This window comes from Argiope bruennichi, chromosome 2 (genome assembly GCF_947563725.1).
Source record: "Argiope bruennichi chromosome 2, qqArgBrue1.1, whole genome shotgun sequence".
Taxonomy (NCBI): Eukaryota; Metazoa; Arthropoda; class Arachnida; order Araneae; family Araneidae; genus Argiope; species Argiope bruennichi.
The window spans coordinates 114,906,161-114,920,322 of record NC_079152.1 but is presented as its reverse complement, the minus strand read 5'-3'; the positions used below and the strand labels follow the sequence as shown (position 1 = coordinate 114,920,322).

At 30.4% G+C, this 14,162-nt stretch overlaps 1 protein-coding gene across 1 annotated transcript in view; it reads right to left on the bottom strand.

Annotated features, from left to right (window-relative positions):
* LOC129962298 (uncharacterized) overlaps nt 1-14,162 on the bottom strand; it is a 91,324-nt gene that overhangs the window by 27,926 nt on the left and 49,236 nt on the right. The window contains exons 15-21 of the mRNA XM_056076045.1: nt 13,773-13,826; nt 13,609-13,662; nt 11,817-11,849; nt 10,379-10,423; nt 9,617-9,754; nt 3,536-3,829; nt 1,175-1,204 (exon numbers count right to left, since the gene is read on the bottom strand). Coding sequence (XP_055932020.1) covers nt 1,175-1,204; nt 3,536-3,829; nt 9,617-9,754; nt 10,379-10,423; nt 11,817-11,849; nt 13,609-13,662; nt 13,773-13,826 — 648 coding nt within the window. The remainder of the gene's footprint in view (nt 1-1,174; nt 1,205-3,535; nt 3,830-9,616; nt 9,755-10,378; nt 10,424-11,816; nt 11,850-13,608; nt 13,663-13,772; nt 13,827-14,162) is intronic.

The following is a 14,162-nucleotide window of genomic DNA, read 5'->3' as shown; positions in this document are numbered from 1 at the left end:
ACTCTCAAACAAATATAAACAACTATTATGGCTAATAAGTGTATAATGGTATCAGAAATCTTTAATTATATGTCCATTTTTTACAAATTAAGGTTCAGGTTTAATTAAAGATGCAGTCGCTTAATGGAAATGATTTACGATTTCACTCATTTCTTTATAATGGGAAATCATAAATTGAGATTTGATTAATTACCTATCCATTTGAGTCGATGAACGCTTTGAGAGTTAGCAACCATGAAAGTACGTTTATAATTTTATTATCAGTTAGATGCAATCATTATAATTCTTATCAAATAAGAAAATAATTATAATTACATATTATTTAACAAAAAAATTAAAATAATGTAATATTGTATTAATATGTCTTTCGATTTACAAGTTTGAATTGCTGTACTTTCAGTTTTAGGGATTCAAATTCTTTGTTCTCGCAAGAAAAAAAAATGCTGTAGTAGAAATATTATTCGAAAAGTAGAATATTTTCTAAAATTATCTAAATGATATTGAATCAATCCAAGAGGTTTTTATTTTAAATTATTATTTTGTAATAAGACCCCAGAGCATTAAAGAAGAAAATAAAGTCATATATTGAATTATTTTTGGTAGTACCGCACTTTAAAATAAATAAAAATTCAAAACAATTAAAAATTCGAATTAAGAAACATACATTAAATGAATATACTATTAAATCCTAATGTTATGAAAAAAAATAATCGCAGTTGCAAAGATTACAGAATTTAAAGTTTATAAATGATCAATTAATTTCTGAAAGTCTCAAAGCTGATATATACTAACAAAAACAATCTGATAAATCTTTTTCGTAAATATTTCTTAAAAACTTTTTTAATTTAATCGACATATGAATTAAAATTAGTTTTCCATTTACCTGTTTACATAGAGAAAAAAAAATGATATCGATAATTTTATTGAAATCTTAAAGAATTAATTCACTTCAACTTCATATATTAATTAACTTCTTCATATTTTATAAAATATATCTAACAAATAATAAGATTATGTTTTTATAATGCTATAACCAAGTTTGTACATGTTATGCCAATCAGATAATGTGTAAAAATGCCTTTTCATGTTTGTCTGCTACCTTTTTATTAAATTTATTGAACTCATACATGAAATATTTTGACTTACAAATGTAGAATATAAATATATTTCTTACCTGAAGTGTTATGAATCAGTACAAGAGCAGCTGTAAAACAATTTTAAAAAGTTACATTCTGATATACAATTCATACATTCACAATGAAATATTAAATATGTTCTAAAATAAATGTTATCTCAAAACGTCGCACATAATCTTGGATGAATTAGCAAAATCACGAAAAACAATTTATATTGATATATAGCCATAAGGCATCATATAAAGTGCGATCTGCAAAGAAGTAATCAGAGATATAAAAACTACCCTTATGAACGGTACAGATGTTGCACCAGCAGAATTTTTACTTTTGTGCAATTGTACAACAACTCTACTATTAAACAATTAGAATTCCATTTTTTTTTCTATTTAATTAATCTGTCTAAGCTCTAATCACTAAATTTGGCACTTCATTATTAGTTTTCAATTATCACGTGTATAATGGGAAGATTGATTGCTAAAAAGGATTGAATAGCATTTCTACTTGAGATCGAAGAAGACAGCAAAACTTATTTCCTAATTACTGGAAAAAATGAGAATGGATTCCTTTGTTTCCTCATCAAAATACCCATGATCTAAACCATACCATAATCTAAACTTAAATATAACTTCTAACACCACATTGGGCAAAAATTATGGTTGGAATAAGGGAAATGTTGAAGATTTCTTTTCTTTTGTCAGAAAGGCTTCATAACGTTGATTCTTGAAAAAGAAAAAAACATAGCAAACTTTCAATTATGTAGGCGATCATAAGGTGTCTGTTACATTGAGGATCTTTTGTATCCCTGAAATGTAAACGTTTGGTAGCTCCACTATTAGAAAGAGGTTTTTGTGCAAATACATTGCAGCATTGTCATCCAAGCAATGCATATTTGCCAGTTCCATAATATTGCACTGCTAAACCCTGCAGTTGCCCTTTCCTAGTCTGAAATGAGGCTACAGACTGTCCATCAATCATGGGAATATATTCTCTAGCAGTCACTGCCGGACACTACATTCTAGGCAAAATTTATTCGTCATGGTCTAATGGACCATCAAACAGACTCTCTGTACAAACTTTACAAATTCCTTGTCTACCAAATTGAATTTTACTTAAAACCAATTTTTAAAAACTATTTTGTTTGATAAAAGGAAAACTTCGATATAAATTACTTATGGCCTGAAAAGAATGCTATCAATTCTAATCCCATAAGAACCGTTAACAATATATTAAACAGTAACTGATTTAATATTTTTTCTATGGAATTTTCACATCGTTCGCTAGCCCTGTTGCTAATTTTGTTTTAAAAAAGAACTGTTTATTATTTGTTGAAAAACTTTTTAAAAATTACTTAAGCTTTTCAAAATGTTGCTATATTTCTTGTATTTAACCAGGCCATTAGTAAAGTAACCTGGATACGACAGACTAATTGCAGTACCTCATATCAAATTTCGGGTATTTATAATAGAAGTGATATGAAAGTCCAATTTTAACAAATTAATTTTGGTACTTCATCTAACATATACACCAATATTTTTGTGTCAATTCAATCATTTTCATGCCAAATAGATTTAGTTTCTGTGAATCTACTTTTATTAGAAGCTGTAGACTGCTATCATAAGAATTTTATTTTATAATGGTTTTATTTGTCTTATTATATGTTGACCATATGATAAGAAGATTTCTAACAGGATGGAGAGTTTTGAGCTCATATTTTTGTAATATAATGATTTTTAATTTTTAAACTTGACTTATAAAGAATTAAATTTATTCCATCTTTTATAAATATGAAAAAAAATTAGGATTTTTTAAGATAGCTGACCAACAATCCTTACATTGTTCCACTTGGTGATTCTTAAAACGTTTATGTTATAAAACAAATAGACTACGGATTAACTATCAAAAATTGTAGGGGGAAAATAAGCTAAAGAAACAAAGAATTGTAATTAAAAATATTAAATCAGACAACACTTTATAACTGTTCGCAGACAAACCTTTATAACTGTTTTATAATTATCAATTTCGCCTAGTAAATAGTTTGAAACTACTGTGCTGTAAGTGTCAAATAAAGTTATCTAACTGAGATAAAATAATTTCAAATAAGCAAAATCAGGTTATTTTCTATTAACAAGTTAATAAAAACCAAACTGAAAATCAAATTTTCACGTAAACACGTATCGCTAAATATGTGAATTTTTATTAACTTGACAGCAGTCAAAATACATGCCAAATCATTTATTTTGCCTTATTAACGGACATTCGACTTCAATATACCAAATACGAAGTATCTAGCAGCTATTTTAATTTAAAAACAGTATTGCTCAGAATCAGTACTCGAGCATGGAGAAAAAGTATCATAAATACAATATAGTGAAATGAATATATAATGAGATTTTAATTACCTGATCTGATATCACAAGGAAGAACAAAAAATTCGTCTTCAACAGTTCCCAATTCTTTACAATTATCTTCTTCAGAGAGTTCGCAGACAACACTTTTCTCTGGACTTACTGGCACCCAGAATTTCTCGGACTGCATTTGAAGGGACGAAGGCTTTTCTTTAGGTAATCTGCCACAATCTGGCAAACCCAACCTTCCTTCTGGTAATGGCATGAATGTGAAATCCTCTGTTAACTGGACAGGATTCTTCACATCACTCGGTTGTAGCAACGATAACAAAAGACCATAGGATGGAACTAGGCATAAAATGAGAGTTTAAATAAAGCTTTCTTAAGTGTATGAAAATCAATTTAAAAACTTCAAGTGAATATTTTCTTAATAACATTAAGCTTCTTCACAAAAATATTCCTCAAAAGAGAGCCACCAATTGAACCCCATTGAATCGTTACTTATATATCGTTTCGCTTACATATGGGGCCGCATTAAAGAAAGACACTCGAATCTCCATGGCCGAATGGTCATGGCACTGGTCTCATGATCAAGAGACCTGGGTTCGAATCCCGCTAGAGACAACGCGATTAATAGTATATGAAAATACTTAATTTCTTGATTTTATGTTTTCCTTTATTTCATGTTCAGGAGATACGGGAAATTTCTTTAGTTTACCAGACAAGTGTTCTGGACTTTTTCTACTGTCTCCAGAAGAGTATTCTGGAACTTTCTCTGCTAGTACAAAAGCAGAAGATTTGTCAGTTACTGTGTTCTGAGTTCAGTTAGTAAATTGGTTTATCTCTAACTCTTGTATGTGTCACTGAGTTCTAAGTGACAATAATATTAAGCTTCTTCACAAAAATATTCCTCAAAAGAGAGCCACTAATTATGATTATTTAAAATATAACTTTAATTCAGTTTTATCTGCATTGCACACTTTCATATAATGATATACAAAGTCATTCGAAACAGTTCCTATGTCTGGTAAGAGATACTTATAGATCGTTCCAAAACAATTAAGGGTATATCATGCATACAATGAAAAAGTCAATTCAGTCTATACATAATTATAGTTGGGAAAGAAACCTTGCAGAAATAAAAAAATATCTATTAATAGAGATGTTTTTTATTAAAACATATTAATTAAACAATACATGAATAAAGAGGAAGAAAGTACCTGAAAATATGAAGCCGTACCCGAGTGAGGATAAAATTTAAAAGATGCAAATGCGAAAATAATTTATAGTGTATTACGTATCTCCTTAATGTAATTTAATATTATAAACACGCTCCTCTTTTTCGATACAAACACACACGATGGCTACTTAAATATTAAATGCACATCTATGATTTCAACACTGCTGCACAACTCCTTCCTACTAAGGATACATCTTTGATGGAATAGTACTAATTCCGGTATATATATATATATATATATATATATATATATATATATATATATATACATACAAAAGTATTAGAATCAAGTTAATAGGAAAAACAAAAATCAAATAAAAATTAAACCAAAAAAATTATTAAAAAATATTAAAAAAAGAATCCGGCCTGAAGACTTTTTCAAGGGTTACCCTCAGGCAGGGATTCAAATAAAGGGATTTTTTCTGTGAGGACATACAGACATTGTCTAATAATGATTCCTCGTGACCCGAAAATCCCCTGAAATTATGCTCTAGAGACATACCATTTTAACAGAAAGGAAACACAAAATAACAAATTAGAAAAAAAAAATAACCACAACAAAGTAAAAATACAATAACAAAAATAACAATAAAAACAAAAACAGCATTAAAACTAAAATTAAAATTAAAAACGAAAAGGCCAGACAATACCATCCAACAGTCAAGGAAACTTTAAACAATCGATTGTGATTTCCTGTTTTTAAAAAAGTTAACGGTAAATTATGTAAACAGAGGTAGGCACCCAGCGCCATCTATTGAGTGACCCAATATGCAAGTAAAGTTCTATTTTTATTTAAGCCAAAGGTTTAATCCCAAACCATACCTTGTTTAATTAAAAAAATTGACATTACAGTAATTTCTAGGAAAATCATTTTTAATTAAATTTTTAAGGAGGATATTTGATGCTTCAATATAAGAATTTTTATTATTGCAAACCCTTTTGATCCTGTTAACTTGTGAGAAAATAAGATTTTTGAAAATTTTAGAGTTTAGATTGGAATGGTAGTTACATAGTTTTGTTATTTTAAAGTTGAAATCATCCCTTTTATCGTATATACCAACTATTGTTTTATCATTAGCAATTTCGATTTTTAAATCCAGAAAGGTAGCCTCAAGTTGATTTTTATTTGTATCTTTTAAAATTAAATCTTTTGGATAGCAATTAGTAATAATATTAGTATTGTCGAAGTTAATCAAAAGTAGGTCATCAATATATCTCCACCCGTTTATTAAATTATATTTAATTATTTTTTTCTCATAGTAATGCAGGAAAATATTAGCTAAAGCACTTGAGAAAGCTGTCCCCATTGGAATGCCCTTGACTTGTTTATAAAAATTAATACCATTAAACACGTAATTCTCAGTAATATTAAAATTACATAACTCAAGCCAGTTATTTTTAGGAATGATATTTTCATTTAAATATTCGTCATATATAAAAGTGCAGACCTTTATTAATTTTTCATGAGGTAGATTAGTGTATAAATTTTATATATATATATATATATATATATATATATATATATATATATAATCAGGAGGATAAAGAATCACCATACAACATGGGATCCCAAACGACGTTTAATTGGTGAAAAGCGCAAAAATGTAGAAAATCAGAGAACTGTTGGAAACTGTGTAAAATTTATAAAGAAACAACAAATGGTGTTTTAACTACGATTTCTTTTTATGTGAAAGCACATTCTTAAAAGTTTTTTTTTCATGCTGGTAACATGCGAATTTGATGATCTAGGGGGTTGTAAATTACTGAAAACGAAAAAGTAGTTTAGAACCCATATTTGCAAAAATATTTAAAGTTGAAGAGAAATAAAAGCTTGAAAATGTAAGGAATTTTATAGTCTATAATTTGATATAAGCGTGTAGTATGAGAACTGAGGAGTTTTAAATATATTCAAGAAAAACTAAAATGGGAACCAGAAAACATTGCTGCAACATCAGTACCGATGTTCGCAGAAAGTGTTCTCAAATTCGAAAGACAAATTCAGAGCAAGGATAATACGTATTAAGTAGATGAAAAATTACCAGAAAACATAGGGTCGAAGGTAACGTTTTTCAATGAAAATCACAAATCGGGTGAAGTTCGCAAGCTGGATGCTTGATGCCACACAGGAAGATGGACACTTTTCTACTAGAGTTTTATTCTCAGATGAAGCCTGCTTTACGAGATAAGGTGTCTTCAACACGCACAATGCGAATATTTGGTCATTCGAAAATCCCCACATCACTATCTCACGTTTGATATTAACATCTGGGCAGAGTCATCTATTGGGACCTTATCTTCTGCCCGAATGTCTCAGCGGCAAAAAGTGTTGTTTTCTTCCTTGTTCCTTGTTTCCTTGTTTTCTTCCAGCACGTTCCTCCAGATTTACTTCAGGGAACACCGACAATTTGGTTAATGCATGATGGAGCACCAGCGCATTTTAGTTACGTTCGTGAAATCTGACTTATTTGCGAATGAAGTATAACGACCATCAATTCTACAATGCTCATTAATGAATACTTGCTCGCTGCTTTTATTTTTCTCGAAAGCATGAAAAATTTACATACGAAAAGTCTTCTTCTCGATTACCTTATTCCTAATTCTCTCATTCATAGGGCCGTTTTCTTCGCTAGACTCATTGTCTTTATTTCGTCGGTTTTTGCGACTTTCACTGAATAAACGTTACCTGCCACCCTTTGTTTTCCGGTAATTTTTCATCTGCTTACTGCCTATTATTATTGCTCTGAATTTGTCTTTCGAATTTGAGAACGTTCTCTGCGAACATCGGTACTGATGTAGCAGCGATGTTTTCTGGTTCCCATTTTAGTTTTTCTTGAATATCTTTAAAAAACCCCAGTTCTCACACTACAAGCTTATATCAAATTATAGACTATAAGATTCCTTACATTTTCAAGCTTTTATTTCTCTTCAACTTACTAAACTACTTTTCCATTTTCAGTAATTTATGATCCCCAAGATCATCAAATCCACATGTTACCAGCATGAAAAAAAAAAAAAACTTTAAGAATGTGCTTTTACTTTTAAAAAATTCGTAGTTGAAACACCAGTTCTTATTTTTTTTATTATTATTATTATTAATTTTTACAGTTTCCAACAGTTCTCCGACTCTCTATATTTTTGCGATTTTTACCAATTAAACGTCATTTGGGACCTCATGTTGTATGGCGATTCTTGATCCACCTGATGCCTACTATCACCTCTCTGAATTGGTCGGTTGAATTCGGCAACACCCTGTATATTATATATATAGAGAGAGAGGGCTATATATATATATATATATATATATATATATATATATATATATATATATATATATATATATATAATATACAGCTGGTGCAGCATGGCAACGACTGAAATTTTAACTTTATTCTAATATGATTCTTATAATCATTTTTAAATTATTAACGGCTTTAATTATGATCGGAAAAAAAGAAGAAAAATTGGATTACATCGTAAAGTTTTTAAGTTTATCAACTAAAATTTAAATACCATATTTCTCATAAAAGTTGCATGACAAAAGAAAAAATAAGAAGTGTCAGAATTAATTTTTTTATAAAAAAATATTTGTAAAGTTCAGAACTTAAGAAAATAAAGAACAGAAAAGAAAAGAAAACTATGTAAGCTATATATTTACAGTATTAATAAAACTTGTAAAAGATTAGAATTCTGAAAAAGCTTTATAAGGTTGTATATTTAAACTAGAAATGAAAGTCAAATCCCCTGCAAAACGACGCAACTAATTTCACAGCTTATTGATAATCGCACAAAATTCACTGCGAAATCTTTAAAATATTGATCCTTAGTATTGCATACTAGCATAATCTTTTTGAAAAAATATGAGTTGCAAATATATATTCATTATTCCACGAATCATACTTAACGTGGAAAATACAAATTAGCTTATCCACAGAGTTTTCAAATCAAGCTTCATTAACTCAGAGGGCTACCCCCGGGGGGTCACCTCGAAATGAGGATGAGATGCTTCCGGCATGGTGGTTAGATCTCGCCACCCTGGAGGGTACACTAATAGGTAGGGGATCTGGCTCCTCCCATCGATGACGGGACGTACTTCCTTCGGGGAGGGTTGTACCGTGGCCGGTGACGGCCCTTAGGACTCAACCACAGTTCCCGCCAATGTTGCTGTTGCGGCGGTCCGGTCATTCAGTTTTATGGTTTAAATCCGTATGCCTTCGGGCGGGTCGGAGAGTTAGATGGTTGACTTAACTCAGAGGGCAATTGAGGACGTTTTCTCCCTTCAAATGTTAAATAGCAAGTATTTCAGATGTTGCTGTCTTCATTTATTAGAAGAAAAATAATTTAAAAACTCGAAATAGACCTTTTTAGAAGCTCCCTATTGAGATATCATCTGAAGTAATGGATTCAGATTGTGGAGGTAGCCAAGCCCTAGAGAAATAATGGCTGGTCATCCATTCATCTGTACAAGTTTGTCATTACAAATATCGAATATTTCGAGTTATATGAAAAGATGCATCTTCTTGCATGAATATTAGTGAACTGAATCCACGGATGGTAGTGAAGTTTTGGAATCATTTTAAAACTCGTTAACAATTTTATTTTTTTATCTCCCAAATTATTTGCATATTACAAATATCAGCTTACACTAAAGAAATTACTTTTCTAACTTTTTTTTAAAAATTCGAACTTTTCTTTTGCTTTTTATTAAATAGATGACAGGCTCATTATCTGAAAGCCCTTTTAATTCACATGTCATATCAGCTGAATTAATCGAAAATCCACTCCTAACCAGATGATTCTTCTATATTGGCAGACTTTAATTGGAACAGTCCTGTATACATGCAATTTTATTTCTATATTTTGATTCAGTTTGCTGTTATGTGAAAAAAAATTCTTACCTTTATCAAATATTTCGCTATCACAAAAGCCTGGTATATAAACGTCAAGTCCTCCGACAACCACCTTTGGTTTCAAGATGTCGGAAAGGTCAGACAACACTAATACCTTTTCCTTGTAGCAATAATCAGCATTATTTTCTGAAAATAAATAAAAATGATAATAATAATATTTTTTCCGAAAGCAAAACTGGACTATTTTTCAATTAATAAAAAAACAAGAATCTAATTCAAGGAATGCACTAGAATTTCTTTTCGTATTTCGATTTCTTAATTAAATCAATAAATTAATCGGAAAGTACTTTACTTTTATGAACAGATATTGTAGATATTTTTTCATAAATTATGATTTTAAAGCAATATTTATCATCGCTAAATGTAAATAAATATAATCATCAGTATAATTTATGTAAAAAAATGAAAAATCTGATCAAAATTTCAAATGAACAATTTTGTTCACAAATCATTAGCTACAGAAATTTGCAGAATATATGGAAAGTATCTATTATTAAATGATAGACAAATAAATTATTAATTGATAATCGAATTTTCAGTTTAATTTAAAAATATTATATTACAAAATTATAAATTATAAATAAAAATTCAGAATTATGTGTGTTTTTTTTCTATTACTAGTAAATATAACACATATGTGAGGTAAATTTCACTTACATGGACATAGCTAGTTTTTTATATGAAAATGAATATAAATAACTCGATTAATTTATACTAAGAATCATTTGAAAGCATCACATTTTTACTCACGCAGTTGAAACCTCCGTTCCATGGTTTTATTCGGCGTAACTGTAACTAAATTAAGAAAATTGAAATGAAAACGTTCTAAAAATTTATAATAAATGTATATATATTGAAAAGTTAAGCAACAAATAAATTCAATTTTAAACAATATTCTTAACTATATAAATAAAAAATATGAGTGTTCACCAAAACCTTAAGCATGATAGACACTTATTTGAAAGCACTATCAAAAAATGGAGTCTTTTACAATTTACCATAAAATGTTATAATATCCATTTATGACTGTTCTACGGCCGGCCTATTACAAAACACTAAATTTACATTTATTAGCTGTGAATCTCTTTCAAACGAATGAGCAATAAAACTTTTATGAGGTATCCGGGACTTCAGAGACGTTACAGTAAAATTAGTATTTAAATAAAAAAAAGAGAAAAAATTAGGGCTCTTATTTATTCTTAGATCCCCTGATTTCACTTGGCAGTTTTCAGAGAATTACGCCAAGAATGCCAAGGTAATGAGATTACTTGGTGAATTTAATTTTTTTCAGACTAAGATCGCCAAGCTCCATTATATATAAGATACCGAAATTTCGCCAAGATAATGAACTTACTTAGCTATTTTCAGATTATATCAATGCCGAATAATTTTCAATCTCCAAGTTAGTAATGTTTTGTATTTTTTGGCAATTTATCGCGGAGAATGTAAAAATAAACTAGTACAGAAATTAATTTTTTCATCAATAGGTTTTTAATCAATCCTCATTAAAAACTTTAACTCACTTGGTGTTTTTAGGACGTCTGCACTAGAAATTATCATGCAATTATTGTATAGGGGTAATATAAGAAATTATCACAATAATCTAAAAAACATGCGAGATATGGAGAAATAATCATTTACAAAGATATAGAGATGCACTAATTTATTGCTAATTCTTACATACAAAACTGTCTGACCATTATTAACTTGAAATTGAAATATATCCGAGAGATATATTTCATTCGTTTATTTCATTCATTTGAATTCTTTTGGGATCTAATTCGTTAAAAATTATTAGTTTGGAAACAATTCCATAAAAAAGGCGTGAAGACCATTCCATTATGTTCAGCTAAGGTCTACTAAAGCCGGGTTCCACCGACCTGGCCGCCTGCAGACGAGGCACGCGTCCCCCCCCCCCTTGACCCTCTCTTGCGGTTTTCTGGGGTGCTTTGATGTTTGAGTCCGACTAAACCCAATCTCAGGAAAATTCCCATTATTTTTCTGCTGAGAGCCAAAACAAATTATGTAATCGAATTTCAAGTATTAAGCATCATTATATTAGTAGTACTAACATTATATGATAGGTGAAACTGAATTTTTAAAATGTTATTTTTATCTTTTAAATAACATCTCTTGTAAATAATATTATATTGTAGGAATTTAATAATATGACTCAAACCCAACTTACCTGTTATACTCACTGGATTGTTAGGAATTCCATCTGAAATAAAGTAAAATTGACGAATCATTTCAGATTCAGCATTATTCTGTAGTAAAAGTCAATGTACAATAAAGCAGTTTCTTACTTTTGTATAAAAAAAATCTAGACTTATAAGGAAACTGGAAATCAGATTAATTACAAATAATTATTCTTAATAGCATTCTTAACTCAAAAGGGCACAATTTATTATATAAATACAAGAATACTTTTAAAGTTGGCCTGTAAATCAAATTCATAAATTGAAGAAAAGATATTATTGCATAAATCATATTCTAAAATAATGCTCCAATTTAATTTGTGGATTTCGTTTTCTTTTATAATAGGTACCATAACTTTATTTTAACTTTCCAATTTTTTTGCAATATAATATCATAAATTGACATCGGTGAATAAAATTGAATAAATGGAGAATAAATTAATGAATTTTTTCACTTTAAATTCACTTTCATGTAAATGCAAAATAAATGATTCGAGTATGAATGGCACTCTGACAATTTACAACTGGTCGTCCCGTAGACGATTTAATTTAAACCTCTGAACTTAACAATTTCTTGTAAAAAACGTAAACGATAATTTAAGGAAATTCTTTCAGAACTACTTTTATGTTAATATTAGTTTCTTTAAAATTCTTTTCTTACAACTGTGAGCGTTATTTTGTCATACAAACAAATTTTCCTAGTTCCATATCATTTTTAAGAATTAAAAGAATCCGATGTTCCAGCATTTTGATAATTAGAGAAAAAAAAATTATAATATTTTTAGTTTAGTTTTTATATTAGTTTGGAAACAATTCCAAGAAAAATATTTTTCCTTCCTGCAAACTGCCTCATCGTAGCGAGGGGATGTCACTGGGCGGAATGGGTGAAGTACGTCGGGAATTTAAACTCCTGGTAGGGCTGCTTTAGAAGTGAAGTCCATTCCATTATGTCTAGTTAAGGTCTACTAAAGCCATGTTCCTACGACCTGTCCGCCTGTAGACGAGGCACGTCCTCCCCTGACCCTCTCTTGCTGTCTTCTGGGGTGCTTTGATGTTTTACCAGTTTACCGACAATTTGTCGGCAAACTGGACAAACATCAAAAAATTCCAGGAAACCGCAAGAGAGGTGTGCGGGTTGAGGTTCGAACTCGCAACATTAGGGTTCATAGCCGAGTAACATAACCACTAGACAAAAGAGTACTCTCTTCTCCGGAAGTTGTTATCTGGCTTATAATGTTACCACTACAATAGTTCCCCCACCAGTGAGTCGGTAGAGTTTATCGCGCCAGTTATGGCGAGCGACGAACGTGATTATCGCGCCAAGCGTTATGGCGAGCGATGAACGTTGTTATCGCGCCAAGTGTTATGGCGGGTGACGGCGAGCGTGTGTGAGTGGTTGCTGCCGGTAGATGGAGCCACGACTGCTGAATGAAGGATGCGGTTATTCAGAACCAGGGTCACCAATGTGCGGGTTGAGGTTCGAACTCGCAACGTTAGGGTTCATAGCCGAGTAACATAACCACTAGACAAAAGAGTACTCTCTTCTCCGGAAGTTGTTATCTGGCTTATAATGTTACCACTACAAGAGGGTCAAGTGGCGGAGCGCGTGTCCCGTCTAAAGAATCACGGGTCATTGGAACACGGCTTAAGCCAGACTTCTACCCTTGATGCTCCAGTCTGGAGCACATCCATTTTCCCCATATAATTTCATATACTTGACATAGCTCTGCTGTTCTTGAGGACGTGTAACATATTTTTAATGAGAATTAAGCATGTACTTACAATCAATTCCCACATAAGGTAGCTCTGGTTGAATGAAAGTTAATCTCTTTGTAACTGCGGAAGAAAAAAAATAAAACAACGAATAAAATATCATATTTGTAAAGAACACTATCTACATAAATATCGAGGTCAAAACCAAGCACCAATGGAAGCATTTCACTTACCAGCTGTTTCATTGCCCAGAATACTATAATCTATTCCGACAGCTACAAGCAAAGCTACAAAAGTAAGGAATTTAATAACAATGGCATGCAATTTATATCTCAAGAAGAAAAAATCTAAGATATCCATATCTAATTTGAATAGACGTTTTGTTAAATGATTTATATTTATGTAAATAAGTCATCCTACGTATATTCATTATCTTCCTGGGATATCTTAAAAGCCTGAGAAACAAAGATTTAGTTTTGCTTTTAAAAGTATTTTGCTTTAATAAAATGAAAGCATTCAATTATACATTAAGCGGATACATTTTTGGAATATTTAAATTTTTAAATAATAAGGCAATTTCAGGGGGTTCGGTATTTCTTTAAAAAATAAATTATTTCTTTTAA